Source organism: Spea bombifrons, chromosome 1 (genome assembly GCF_027358695.1).
Source record: "Spea bombifrons isolate aSpeBom1 chromosome 1, aSpeBom1.2.pri, whole genome shotgun sequence".
Classification (NCBI taxonomy): Eukaryota; Metazoa; Chordata; class Amphibia; order Anura; family Pelobatidae; genus Spea; species Spea bombifrons.
Window position 1 is genome coordinate 1,117,908 of NC_071087.1, and position 13,777 is coordinate 1,131,684.

The 13,777-nt window shown below is 48.4% G+C and overlaps 2 protein-coding genes across 2 annotated transcripts; both read right to left on the reverse strand.

Annotated features, from left to right (window-relative positions):
- Positions 1 to 1,900: 1,900 nt before the first annotated feature.
- LOC128467567 (uncharacterized) lies at positions 1,901 to 6,466 on the reverse strand. The gene is made up of 3 exons (XM_053449231.1): positions 6,289 to 6,466; positions 3,525 to 3,863; positions 1,901 to 2,359 (listed from the first exon to the last, which is right to left on the reverse strand). Exons 1-3 carry the CDS (start codon positions 6,464 to 6,466, stop codon positions 2,136 to 2,138), a joined length of 741 nt encoding a protein of 246 aa, XP_053305206.1. The 3' UTR covers positions 1,901 to 2,135.
- Positions 6,467 to 7,003: 537 nt separating this feature from the next.
- Positions 7,004 to 9,190, reverse strand: LYRM2 (LYR motif containing 2). Its single transcript, XM_053458032.1, has 3 exons — positions 9,112 to 9,190; positions 7,781 to 7,921; positions 7,004 to 7,691 (listed from the first exon to the last, which is right to left on the reverse strand). The coding sequence occupies exons 1-3, from the start codon at positions 9,154 to 9,156 to the stop codon at positions 7,611 to 7,613; spliced, it is 267 nt and encodes an 88-aa protein (XP_053314007.1). The 5' UTR covers positions 9,157 to 9,190; the 3' UTR covers positions 7,004 to 7,610.
- Positions 9,191 to 13,777: the final 4,587 nt, after the last annotated feature.

The window sequence follows — 13,777 nt, forward strand, 5'->3', positions numbered from 1 at the left end:
AAACATGTTTATTGAAAATATATATAATCTGAACAGAAAGGAGTTTATAAAGCGGAGTCCATGAAAATAAATCGCGGGATCCGGTCTGCAGGAACCGATTTCTCTCTTATAAACCCGGATCCTGTGTATCCCGACACAGAAGGCGCTAATAAACTGAATTTAACATTAATATCATATATATCAGTACGCTAATTAGCATAACTGGGAGCTCTACTGCGAGGTGCGGGCAGGCGGTCCCCCTGCCGTCGGTGGCCGTGCCTGCCGCAGCACACACCGCCGGGGTAATGGGTGGAAAGTGGGGCTTGTCTGTTGGCGGCGCTCCTCCTGGAGTCTCTGGGCAGACCCCGGAGAGTTCCCGGGTGCGCTGGTTACTTTATAAATGGAAGCGCGTAACGTAAGCCTGCGCCGGCTGCGGCTCGAAAGGCTGATCGGCGCGGAGGAGAGCTGTTTATTTTTGTAAAATATAAAATTGTGTCCCAAAAGGGAAAAAAAACAAACAAAAGATTTTCACCGGATGTGTTTCGATATTTTGTGGGTTTTTCAGCCATTAATTACTCGCATTGACGCTTATTGCGGTCGCATAAACCACAGGCCTGACTTCCTTTGTAAATGCCAATGTATTTTAACCCTTAGCTCTCCTACAGGCATACTGAGCAGAGGATGGGGGGGGGTTTATGAGAAATTAATAATAATTACCGTATTTGCTCGATTATAAGATGAGGTTTTTTCCAGAGCAAATGCTCTGAAAAATACCCCTCGTCTTATAATCAGGGTCGTCTTATAATCAGACCTCAAATAGGTCTGATTATGAGACTGAGATCCAGATCCCCCGCAGCGATGCAGAGGACCTGGATCCTCCTGTGTTAACCCCCCCCCCCAACTTACTGGTGCTTCTGAGTCCCCGGTGCTTAGTCCGGGCTGCGTGTAGAGCTCTACGCGATACAATCGCGTAGAGCTCTACACGCTTCCCGGACTAAGCACTGGGGACCCAGATGCAGGGGACCTGGATCCTCCTGTGTTAACCCCCGACCCAACTTACCGGTGCATCTGAGTCCCCAGTGCTTAGTCCGGGCTGCGTGTAGAGCTCTACGCGATATAATCGCGTAGAGCTCTACACGATACAATCGCGTAGAGCTCTACACGCTGCCCGGACTAAGCACTGGGGACTCAGAAGCACCGGTAAGCTGGAGTGGGGGGGGCATAACACAGGAGGATGCAGGGGACCTGCATCCTCCTGTGTTATGCCCCCTCCAACTTACCGGTGCTTCTGAGTCCCCGGTGCTTAGTCCGGGCAGCGTGTAGAGCTCTACGCGATTCGCGTGGAGCTCTATGCGATTCGCGTGGAGCTCTACATGCTGCCCGGACTAAGCACCTGGGGCTCAGATGCAGGGGACCTGGACCCTCCTGTGTTATGCGCCCCCCCCAACTCAGAAGCACCGGTAAGTTTGGAGGAGGGAGGGGGAGTGTTAAATGGGGGGTGTAAGGCATTTCTGGAGGCAGAGTGCTCTGTGAAATCCCTTTTAACCCCTTTAATGCCACTCTGCCTCCTGAAATGCCTTAAACCTCCCTATATGCCACTCTTCCCCATAATATGCCTTTTAACCCTCTAAGTGCCAGATAGGGTTAAAAGGCATATAGGGTTAAAAGGCATATCATGGGGCACAGTGGCATATAGGGTTAAAAGGCATATCATGGGGCACTGTGGCATTTAGAGGGTTAAAAGGCATATCATGGGGCACAGTGGCATATAGGGGGTATAAGGCACTCCTGGGGCAGATGTGCATAACTGGGGGGCAGGTTGGAAAATAGAAGGAAATAAAACCAAAATATTTTTCTCAAGCATACCTTTTATTAAAAAAAGTGTTTATATGAATTAACATTTACTGGTAAAACTTTTTTCCTACAGGGTCGTCTTATATTCAGGCTTTTTCTTTTTTTCCTAAATTAATATTAAGATTTGGGGGGTCGTCTTATAATCAGGGTCGTCTTATAATCGAGCAAATACGGTAATAATCCTTAATCTACCCCCCCCCCCCGGCCATCTACACGCGGTATGGAGGCGTCACCACCCTGATGGCTTCAATTTCTAACTATAAAAAGTATAATAATATGAAAAGTATAAAAGATAATTCTCTTTAATAACGGCTGTCGGGGGTCACCCTCCTCCTCCTCTCGTATGGCTTCGGTTTCTTGTGGAATAAATGGAGGCCGCAGAGGACAGACAGAGCGATGATGACGGAGGACAGACGGCTGCCCAGGAAGATCCAGGCCGAGGTGGAGAGATCTAAACCGGCAGAGCTACAGATGCAAGGACTGGACTTTGGTGGCTCATCGGTCGCCTCGCTCCAGTTATAAAAGCCTAAATTTACAGAAGACACAAAAATCATGGAAATTCTGCAAATTATTTGATAAAAAAAATTAAAAAAAAAAGGTTCAGGTTTATGAGAAACAACTGATTCTCAGCAGGTTTGGGCTCCACACGAACATGAAATTTATATAACATAATATATATAATCAAATATATTAAAATAAATATAATAAAATAAATGTAATAAAATATAATATAATCAACTATAATAAAATAAATATAATACAATATAACATATAATAGAATAAAATATAATATATAATATAAAAAATAAATAGAATAAAATATAATATATAATATAATAAAATAAATGTAATAAAATATCATATATAATAAAATATAATTTTATAAAATATATATATATACTCAAATATAATAAAATAAATGTAATAAAATAAAATATAATCAACTATAATAAAATAAATATAATATAATACAATATAACATAATAGAATAAAATATAATATATAATAGAATAAAAATAAATAGAATAAAATATAATATAATAAATAGAATAAAATATAATATGTAATATAATAAAATAAATGTAATAAAATATCATATATCGCCTCTGATTGCTCCTCCATTTTTGTTCACGTGACGCTGGAGATCACGCTAGTTCCGTGTTGTATGATCGAATGCTTTTGAATTGATACAAGTTACAACATTTTTTTGTAAAAATGTTCTTAGCCAGGAATGGGGTATTAATGGGGTAAATGGCAGCTTGTGATGCCCCCCCATGGGGCAATAATGTACATTAAGAACGATTTCTTTCTGCTGATAGTATACAGGTCACGACGTGTTATCCCCGTGGGATTTATCAGTGCTGTTGGAACCCAGTTATGTGAAGCCGCGTCTGCGTTGGGGGGGGCAGTCAATTAAGTGTTATATAGAACCCCCGCCTACTATTTTACGGGTCCTTCTTGAAAATACATAAAAACACAGAACCCATCAGCAGATCGGCCCCACTCGGCCCCCGTCTAGTCTGAAAAGACTTGTTGGTCTCGTCTTAGATTCAGGAGCCGTATGTCTATCCCATGCATGTTTAATACCCTCACTGTATTACCCTCTACCAGTTCTGCTGGGAGGCCACTCTACTTATTCTGTGTGGTGATTGGAAGCTTCCTTAACAATGCGTTGGATTGGCTGTACGTACCGAGCACCTCGACGGTGATGTTGATAGATGACCGATCATGTATTAGTAGTTGATACAGTCCGCTGTCACTCTTCTGCAGGCGGTTAATGACCAGCGACCCGGTCTCCGGGACTATTCGCACGCGTTGCTCGTAGCCCTCGGCTGTGTAGTGCTGGATTTGTCCCGACGTGATGGTGCACATGGCCAGTATTTTGGGGGGGGGCTTGTGGAACAGCCAGCGGATCTGCAGGAAGGCGGTGGGCTCGGAGATGTTGTAGGACACCGAGAGGGTGATGGAGGTTTTCTCGTATCCCGTCACATGCGAGCGGTTGGCGGATACGGCGAGAGAGTCTGCCGAACCTGAAACGGGGGGATACAGATGATTACATCACACAGCCGGGACAGGGGGGATACAGATGATTACATCACACAGCCAGGAAGGGGGGATACAGATGATTGCATCACACAGCCAGGAAGGGGGGATACAGATGATTACATCACACAGCCAGGAAGGGGGGATACAGATGATTACATCACACAGCCGGGGCGGGGGAATACAGATGATTACATCACACAGCCAGGAAGGGGGATACAGATGATTACATCACACAGCCGGGACGGGGGGATACAGATGATTACATCACACAGCCGGGACAGGGGGGATACAGATGATTACATCACACAGCCGAGACGGGGTGATACAGATGACTACATCACACAGCCGGGACGGGGGGGATACAGATGATTACATCACACAGCCGGGACGGGGGGATACAAATGATTGCATCACACAGCCAGGACGGGGGGGATACAGATGATTACATCACACAGCCGGGACGGGGGGATACAAATGATTGCATCACACAGCCAGGACGGGGGGGATACAGATGATTACATCACACAGCCGGGACGGGGGGATACAGATGATTACATCACACAGCCGGGACGGGGGGATACAGATGATTACATCACACAGCCGGGACACACCCTCGCCTGCAACCTCCAACACAAATACAGGAGGCTTCGGAGTCCTCAGCGCCTCGCGATCGTCTCTCTAACGCTCAGGATCGCCGGGAACACCCATGGCGAGGGCTACTTACTTACACTTGTGATCTAGCTCTGCGTTACCGTGGTAACCGCATGGTTTCCTACTTTACTTTTTGTTAAATTTGCGTTCTTGCGCGGTTGACAAAGGCCCAGATTCAGAGCTTTAACCCCGGGGGAAGGCTGAATAATAACCCCCGCCGTACATTAATCTGCATGAGCTCCCGGGGTATATCCGTGCCGAGGAGCACTATGCGTATCCGCAGCCTTTAGTATGCGTTTCACCCGGAGGATTCTGCCCCACCACCCCACGATGCTACCTGGAGGTGGGCAGTGCTTGCCTCACCTAAGGGTGGAGCTAGCCAGGTGTAGGGGTGGGGTTAGCCACAGACAGCATTTAATGGGAGGGGGAGTGGGCGTGCCAAAACGCTGCTGCCCCAGTACAGATAATTAAGAGACTGCCCACGAAACCACGGGGAAGCAGGGCATCACACAATGGCTGAGGAGGTAGCCACCAGAAGGAGCACAGAAAGGATACAGTCATGATACATATGCTGCTAAAGTGTACAAGGAGCACTTTAACCCTTCAATAACCTAACAGCATTAATATGGCTCTAAATCAGGGCTCGACAAATCCCAGGCGCCAGGTCGCCATGGCGACTCAGAATTTTGTCCTGGCACCTAGGAGTTTGTCAGTCTCTTACAGCCACAAAAAAATGCCCCCGCGTCACCACACGGGGGCGCTGCTGCTGCTGTCTGCCCAGGAGTCTGGGTAGACAGCACAGCCACTCAGAGCCCGCCCCCGAGCCTGAGATCACTCCCACGGAGTGATCCTGTAGGCTGAAACCGCGATTGCAGGAAAACCTGCAATAGCGTTATCAGCTGCCTCAGGCAGCTTCAGGAAAGGGGGTTCAGTGTTGATTGGGTCTCCACACAAGTGTGGGGATCTGACACAACACCCCCTGCTGCCTGATCGCTCCATGAGAGCGACAGCGCAGCGTTAACCCCTTCAATGCCGCGGCATTTAGGGGTTAATTCCCGTTTTGTAAGGGGCTCTGCTGCTGGTGGTCTGCCTGGAAGCCCAGGCAGACCAGCAACGGCAAAAACGAGCCCCCCATAAGCCCTTTGATGATTCCTGTAGGCATGGAAGCCTACAGCAGTCATCAAAGAGACTCCCTCTGCAATGGCTGATCTATAGACCAGCAATTGAGTCCCAGCTGCCAGAGGCAGCTTCAGGGACAGGGGAGAGGGTTATTTGGTCTCCCCATGAGTGTGGAGAGCAGCCCCAACACCCCCCTGCTGCCTGATCGCTCCATGAGAGCGACAGTGCAGCGTTAACCCCTTCAATTCCACAATTGTGTATGACACATTCGTGGCATTGCAGGGGTTAACATTTGTCCCCACAAGCTTGTGGGGACTAAATATCAGTCAATGCTGTGCTCCAATGGAACATCAGCATCGAAAGAGTTAAAAAAATATATATATATATATATATATCAAAAAAAATTACAAAAAAAATAAATAAAAAAAAAAAACAAGAAAAAACAGCACTGACCTGAAAGTCCAGGGTGCTTCCAGGTGAAACGCTGTGAGTTTAGTAAGTGGGCTGATGATGAACAGATCCCTCCTGACCAACTGTTAGTTTAAAAAAATCCTGGCTCCTAACTTTTTTACCTGGCGCCGAGATTCACAACAAATTTGTCAAGCCCTGCTCTAAATGGATAGTGAATTGCCCCGTTACCTGCGATGAGGAGGAGATGCAGCAGCAGCAGGGAGGGCAGATCTGCGGGGCACATTCTGCTGGCGAGAGGCTGACAGGCGATCAGGAAGCCGCGTTTAGCGAGGGCGACCGTCAGAGGGGCGGCCAGCTGTGATTGGCTGAACACGCTGCGTGCCGGCAGACAGGGAAACGGCTGCATCCTCTGTGGTCGGCAGACGCTGCTATGAAACGCCCAGCGTGCTGTAATACGAGGGGGGCTTTAAAGCCATTTATTGCCCCCGATACCCGCAGCTTTTACTTGGCAGAGTACACGGCCTTTAACCCCTTCAGTTCCCTCTCTATAAATCCATGTATATTTTTACCCACAATGCCGCAGTCAGCCCTCTGTCAATCATTTGGTTCTGTTTATATTCTTCATCGCCCCCGCATTGATGTCCAGAGGGGCCGCCGTTTCCTGTAATAACAGCTTTTGCCCTTTGGGGGTCAGTATGTCCCAGGATTTGCCCCGGGGTCAATCGTTGGTCTTGTCTTAGATTCGGGAGCCGTATGTCTATCCCATGCATGTTTAATTCCCTCACTGTATTACCCTCTACCACCTCTGCTGGGAGGCTGCTCCATTTATGATAAAGAGTTCTTCCAAAACTTGGGGCATTTCTCTGCATTTTGCCCCTTTATTCTTCTGCATGATGCAGCACTTTACACATTATATATATATATAAATACATCAAATAAAAAGTAAAAGCAAAAAAAGTTTTTATTCCCCCAAAAATACATAAAAATAAGAACAAAATAAACAACGCAGTGAGCCGAGTGATGTCATTGTGACATCACCGGAATCCATAAGATGCACGACCTCTATATCTGGCTAAATCATTTAAAATAGAGAAACCGTCCTCATCGTGAAACGTAAAAATCGTAAAAATGACGGTCGGGTCAGCAGAGCCGATCGCGTCGGTGGGGGAGGGGGAGTCCAGGCTGTCCCTAAACCTGTACGCCTATAGAGTACTGAAGGGGTCAATCGTGTATGACATCATCAACGCAGATTATACAAAACGTCAACATCAGTCTCTTTACTGACCAGACGGGCCGCCGGGGGCCGATCTGCCGGCAGCTTCTGGTTTCTCACCAAACGACCAATGAGAGACAGCGATAAGAGAAATAACTTTATACGTCACGTCGGTCCCTTTATCAGAGACAGCCCCGGCCCCCCCATCCCCCGATGGCAGAGAGAGCAGAGTCCTCGAGGATGGGGTGACGGGGAAACTCCCTCCAGAGCGAGAAAACTCCGCTCAGCCTCCGTTAGCAGCCTGACGTCCGGACGGGGCCTGACGGGGGCCACACGCCTAACACCCGGCCAAATGAAGGGCTTTCTCCAACTGCTGCAGCTGCGTCTGGCCCTGAGAGATCAGCAGGCGGACGGCCACCTGAAACAAGGAAAAACCACTCAGATCACTCAGTGGATAAGTGGAACAGCCTCCCGGCGGAAGCGGTAGAGGGAATTTGCAGGACTCACCTGCTCCGTCTCTCCTTTATTCCTTTTGAATTCCTGCCGGGCCCAGTCAGCCGCGGAGCGACGGTCGCCGGGATCCGGAATCTTCCGGGCCGCCCGCAAAATGTCCCTGTACAGCCCGAGCACCTGCCTGCGCAACACAAACTGACAACAGGGAGGAATGAGACGCGCAGCACAGCATACCGCTACACAACACACTGCTACACAACATACCGCAACACAACACACTGTTACACAACACACCGCAACACAACACACTGTTACACAACATACCGCTACACTACACAGCACGCCGCTACACTACACAGCACGCCGCTACACTACACCCTGCTATACAACACAGCCTACTGCTACACTACACACTGCTACACAACACACTGTTACACAACATACCGCTACACTACACAGCATACTGCTACACAACATACCGCAACACAACACACTGTTACACAACATACCGCTACACAGCACAGCCTACTGCTACACTACACACTGCTACACAACATACCGCTACACAACACACCGCTACACAACACACTGCTACACTACATACTGCTACACTACACACCGCTACACAGCACAGCATACTGCTACACTACACACTGCTACACAACATACCGCTACACAACACACCGCTACACAACACACTGCTACACTACATACTGCTACACTACACACCGCTACACAGCACAGCATACTGCTACACAGCTACACAGCACAGCACACTGCTACACAACACACCGCTACACTACACAACATACTGCTACACAACATACTGCTACACTACATTACACACTGCTATACAGCATACCGCTACACAGCACAACATACTGCTACACAACACCAAATGTACAACACAACATACTGCTGCTATAATACAATACACTAACACTGCAACACACTATAATAATACAAATAATAATAATAACTATAATAACAATCACTGCCCCGAGCATCACAATGTCAAAGCGCGGCCGGCATCGGACACCGACCCGCCAGAGGCCGAGCGCGGCCGGGATCGGACACCGACCCGCCGGAGGCCGAGCGCGGCCGGGATCGGACACCCACCCGCCGGAGGCCGAGCGCGGCCGGGATCGGACACCCACCCGCCGGAGGCCGAGCGCGGCCGGGATCGGACACCCACCCGCCGGAGGCCGAGCGCGGCCGGGATCGGACACCCACCCGCCGGAGGCCGAGCGCGGCCGGGATCGGACACCCACCCGCCGGAGGCCGAGCGCGGCCGGGATCGGACACCCACCCGCCGGAGGCCGAGCGCGGCCGGGATCGGGCACCCACCCGCCGGAGGCTGACGGTGGCCGGGATCGGGCACTCACCTGCCGGAGGCTGAGGGCGCCGGGGGGCAGCCTGGAGGCCGCCATGACACGGAGTGCGAGACCGGAAACTGCCCGGAGAGCTCCCTCTGCCGGCGGAAGGAACAGCCGCAAGTGGTCTCCATAGCAACGAGAGCGGGAATTATTAGCCTGGAGCTCACTAATGCCTGGTGGCTGAGGGTGATTAGAGGGGTAACAGGCTCAGTAACAGGTTCCACTGACAGTGAAACACCATCACCCTCAGCCAGTGATGGGAGGTGCCCCAGAACGCGGGTTTTGTTGCGTATATTTTAATGTTTAGATTTTCTATTATTTAAAAAATCTTCGTTTTACAAAAATCGTAAGTGAGAAAATATTAATGTGACCTCTTGGGTTAACCCCTCTGTGACCGATGGCATACCAAGTACATAAAGCAGGAACCGGTAGGCCAAGGTATCGCCAGACCAGCCAGGGGTTCCCCCAGGGCCGCCCTTCTCCTGTCATCATACCCGGGAACTCTCAGGGTGGCGGGGCAGATTCTCGGGGTCACACAGATTCTTGGGGACTCCTTCCTATTCTCTCCCTGCTGGGATCATATATAATGCTCCCAGTTGGTGCTTTTGCCCCCAGTATGTTATGGTTGATATCCCTGCTTGAATGCAGGTGACTCATTTAGGTGTATCTTTAAATAATAATGGCTTAAGGTTTCCATGACGACCGATATTAGAGCCATTTGCATTTGGAGAGTCGTTAGGCAGAATCTTCATGATGGGCCGTTAAGGGGTTAAGAGAACGGGTCAGAGAGACTGGAAGCTGCCCAACATTTTTTCCTAAAGCGCTGTTTGGTTAAAATGAATGATTTTCTCTAATCGCTGTATTTTACCGACGCACCCCTGCACTTTATCCTAATATTATTAATATTATTAATTATTATATGAATCATTGTAATTGGTGTTAGTGTGAGAGTGCGGTTAGTTAGTGAGGAATCTGTAAGGATTTTGGTAGGGAAAATGATAATAATAATACATTGCAAATACACTACATTACCATGTAAATCGCTCTGGTCCTGTAGGGGTTAAGCAATGTCCCTTCCCCTCTCTGTTGAGGTGCGATCTGGCCACTAGATGGCGCTGTTGTAACGCTTATGGTTGGTCACAGAATGGAGATAAAATAACCCAGTTCAGTTAGCACCCCTTCTGTAAAGGAATTGGAAGAGGGTCGTTTTCATCTGACCTGGAATCTGGAATCATCTTCTAGGGCCAATAAAATCATCTTCTAGTTTAAAATAGAGGAAGGGGGAATAGAAAGCAGGAGAGATCTGGCCAGCGTTGGCTGCGACAGCGTCCTGCCTCGGCTCTGTTAGTCGGCGAACCAGTAAGTCTGCGGAGAAGGAAGGTAACGGGGCTGAGATCTTGGATCTGAGGGAATTCAGTTTGTGGTTAGGGCTTCAGGTTGATCCCGGAGGAGAGAAACGTACCGGACGTGAAGTGCTTAAGAGATGGATGGGCAAAGGAATAGGCAGATGGAACAGACAGCCATTTTTTTTCCCCAAAGTCACGTGTTGGTAACCAGCACCAAGAGCAACGCATTCTGGCTTAGGCCAACTCACCTCAGGCCAGGGCAGAACAGCCCTTTGGGTGACCAGGGTACCCGGCTCAGTGGGCCAGTTACAACCATCCCAGTTATTCCGGAGCCCTGCATATTTTTTTTTGGAAGCCCGAGGTGCCGTGCTTCCCAGGAGCGTGCGTCTGTGCATAAGAGCAGCAGAAGCCTGAAACTTTCTCAAGTCTTCGTCTGACATTCCCTGTGGGGAGACGTCAGACAATTCCTTCCCTCCCCGGCCATAAGACCTGCAGGAGGGTCGGATCTTCCGAAGAGGAGGACCACTGTACAGGAGAGGTAGGGAGCCATAAGGCATCGCACTACCTCTACCCACCAGGACAACAAAGTCCAGATCCACTGCTGCTCATGCAAAGTGCAAAATCAAATCCTCGCCGTGTTCAATGAAACCATGAAGTAGAAGCCCAAGCAATTGGCACACATGCAAAAAATTGTTTTTTTTTAGTTTTTTTTTTTTGGAGCCCGCGGTGCGTACTCCTAGGTGCTGTTCTGTGCCCTAAAAGCAACAGAAGCCCAGTATACGATACTGGGTTCCCTCAAGGGGAACCCAGACAAATCCCCCCCCATGGGAGGACCAGATCTTCGAGTCTCACCCCAAAGGGGAAACGTGTGCAGCAGCGTGCAATACTGCGCACGGTGACGCCAGCATTTCTGCGAGGGCAATTAAGCACCTCAGGCTCCATGCTTCCCCCTTCTTTCCTTTGGAGTACTACACTTGATCTTAGCCAGAAGGCAGAGAAGCCAATGTGTGAAGGCCCGCATGGCCTTAATAATATCACTACTCAGCAATAAGCACGACAGCCCAATGTCTTTGAGAACCAATAAAGATCCTTTCTAGATTGTGGCGAATGTACCATTACACAAGCTATGGTGGGTCAAAGTGATGGAAATCCCTTCCACTTAAAGTGAAGGGGGTAGTAGAAGTATTATTATTAAACACTCATCTACCAGACAGCTTGTTTTTCCCTCAGAAATCTCATGGTGCTGCCACAACCACAAGGGATTCTGGGTAGGCGCATGCAAATAAGGTCAACAATGGTCACCTTTTTCTCTATATTCACTTTATACATGGATCCCTTGAAAGTAATCGCCTGCTGTACAGGCAGCCTTTGACAAAACTCGGGTCAGAGGTGCAGTAGCCAGCAGCGGATTAACTAATTGATGAAGTAGTAGAAGTGTTATCAAACACCCATCTACAGACACCAGAGAAGTCACAAGGCTTGCTTTTCCCTCAGAAATCCCATGGTGCTGCCACAAGCACAAGGGATTCTGGGTAAACACATGTAAACAGAGTAATCATCTTCCCCCAATAAGAAGATGGGACTCATAGTAAGACAAAACAGAAAGCAAAAGAGCCTTTCAATATATCTGTGTATATATATATATATATATATATATATATATACACACACCCCACCATTTTCAAATAAAGCCTTGAAATTAATGGTCATATGTGCACAATAAACCAATGCAAATTGTGCCTGGCTGCATCCCTGGGGTTAGCTTTAAAATATTATTTAACACACGCAGGCCCATGAGGGTCAAGGAGTAAAAAGAAAAGATTCTCTGTAGCAGGCCATTAGTGTTCTTCATGCTCACACTCTGTCAACAACAGCACAAGGCTTTGAAGGCAACTGAGGACTACTCTGGTGGCTTGAATAAGACACTTCAGGGTCAAAGCTACCTTGGCCTTAAAGCCAGAGGGTCAAGTTGCCTCCTCCCCCACCAGAGTACTTCATTTAATCTCAGCCAAAAAGCAGTAAAACCTTGTGGGTTCGAGGTTCGTGCTTCGCTGTGAAAAAAAAACAAAAAAGTGCCAGTGCCAAAGTGCCATAAGGCCACAGTGGACACCAGGTCCCCTTCTTTGTTTTCTTCGGGGGTCGCACTCCTGAAGGATATGCGGCCCCTCCCCAGCCATAAGTCCTGCAGGAGGGCTGGATCTTCTTTGCCCCTCCCCACAAGGGTCATTTAGAGGAGAGGGGGCAGCTCAAAAGAGCTACCTAACTCCCCTCCTCACCAGAAAAGCTGGACCTTTAGGGGACCCGGCTCCACCATGGCTTTTCAGTGTTTGTGTCGTGTCCAGTCCACCATAATCAGTTTTGTAAAAATAAACTCCAAAAATATATCAAAAGATAAAAACACACATGCGCTGTGAAAAAACAGTACAATCATGTGGCAAAACCATATACAAAAAGTGCTCCCACTGGAAGCCCCAGCCAACTGTGACACGTGAAAGAGTGCAGTGCGCTGAACCTCACACTAACACCAAGTACACAATGTCCAGCCCTAGATCAAGAAATGGGGACCTAAAAACACCTCAATGCTTCATGCATCCACAGCTCTAAGACCAGAGCTTTCTCTCTCTCACCAGTAGTCCCTTGAGTTCAGCTAAAAAAAGATCCTACTACACTGCAGCATGCATCAATCTTGTACATAAACAGACTCTTTTGAGACAACAATCACCACCAGCCTCCAAGAGCCTTTCAATAGGCTGCGGTGAGCTACAACCAGCATGCATCACACCATATGTAAAACGTAATATGCCGATCATATGCAAATAAGTTATAACAGAAAACCACACCAACTTACACGTATGCTGGCGTGCAGGTGTGCTTTTTGGTTGAGCTACCATGAGTACTTGGTAGAGAGGGGAAGCTTGAAGTCTCAAAGATGATTTAGGTCTATGGTCCAGAATGGGGTGCTGTGCAAGGTTAAGTGCTTTTTTTTTGTTTTGCTGCTGCATCCTGGGCCCCTCAAAGCACTTTTTGTTTTGTACGCATTAGCCCCAGCCATTTGGCTCGGTGTGCGGTGCATACAGGAAAGTTTTTTCATCACATCAGCCAAAAGCCTGGGGCTTCCTCGGGGAGCACTTTGTAAGTAGTGTTGTTTCACATGATTTGCACTGTTTCTTGCAGGGGCCATGCGTGGTTTTTCTTTTTTGGGTATTTTTGAGTTTGTTAATACAGCCGGAAACAGAAAGCAAAACACGGTACACGATTTTTATTCACTGAAGCCATGGTGGAGCCGGTTCTCCTAAAAAGGTCCGTTCCCCCCTTCCTCTGAATGATTG

Excerpts from the sequence above, each read along its gene's own strand:
- LYRM2 (XM_053458032.1), bottom strand. The coding sequence starts at position 9,156 with ATGGCGGCCTCCAGGCTGCCCCCCGGCGCCCTCAGCCTCCGGCAG. Across the intron at positions 7,922-9,111 it reads GCGCCCTCAGCCTCCGGCAG|TTTGTGTTGCGCAGGCAGGT; the intron begins GTGAGTGCCCGA and ends CCCTGTTGTCAG. Across the intron at positions 7,692-7,780 it reads ATAAAGGAGAGACGGAGCAG|GTGGCCGTCCGCCTGCTGAT; the intron begins GTGAGTCCTGCA and ends TCCTTGTTTCAG.
- LOC128467567 (XM_053449231.1), bottom strand. The coding sequence starts at position 6,466 with ATGCAGCCGTTTCCCTGTCTGCCGGCACGCAGCGTGTTCAGCCAATCA. Across the intron at positions 3,864-6,288 it reads GCATCTCCTCCTCATCGCAG|GTTCGGCAGACTCTCTCGCC; the intron begins GTAACGGGGCAA and ends CCCCCGTTTCAG. Across the intron at positions 2,360-3,524 it reads CATCACCGTCGAGGTGCTCG|GCTTTTATAACTGGAGCGAG; the intron begins GTACGTACAGCC and ends CTGTAAATTTAG.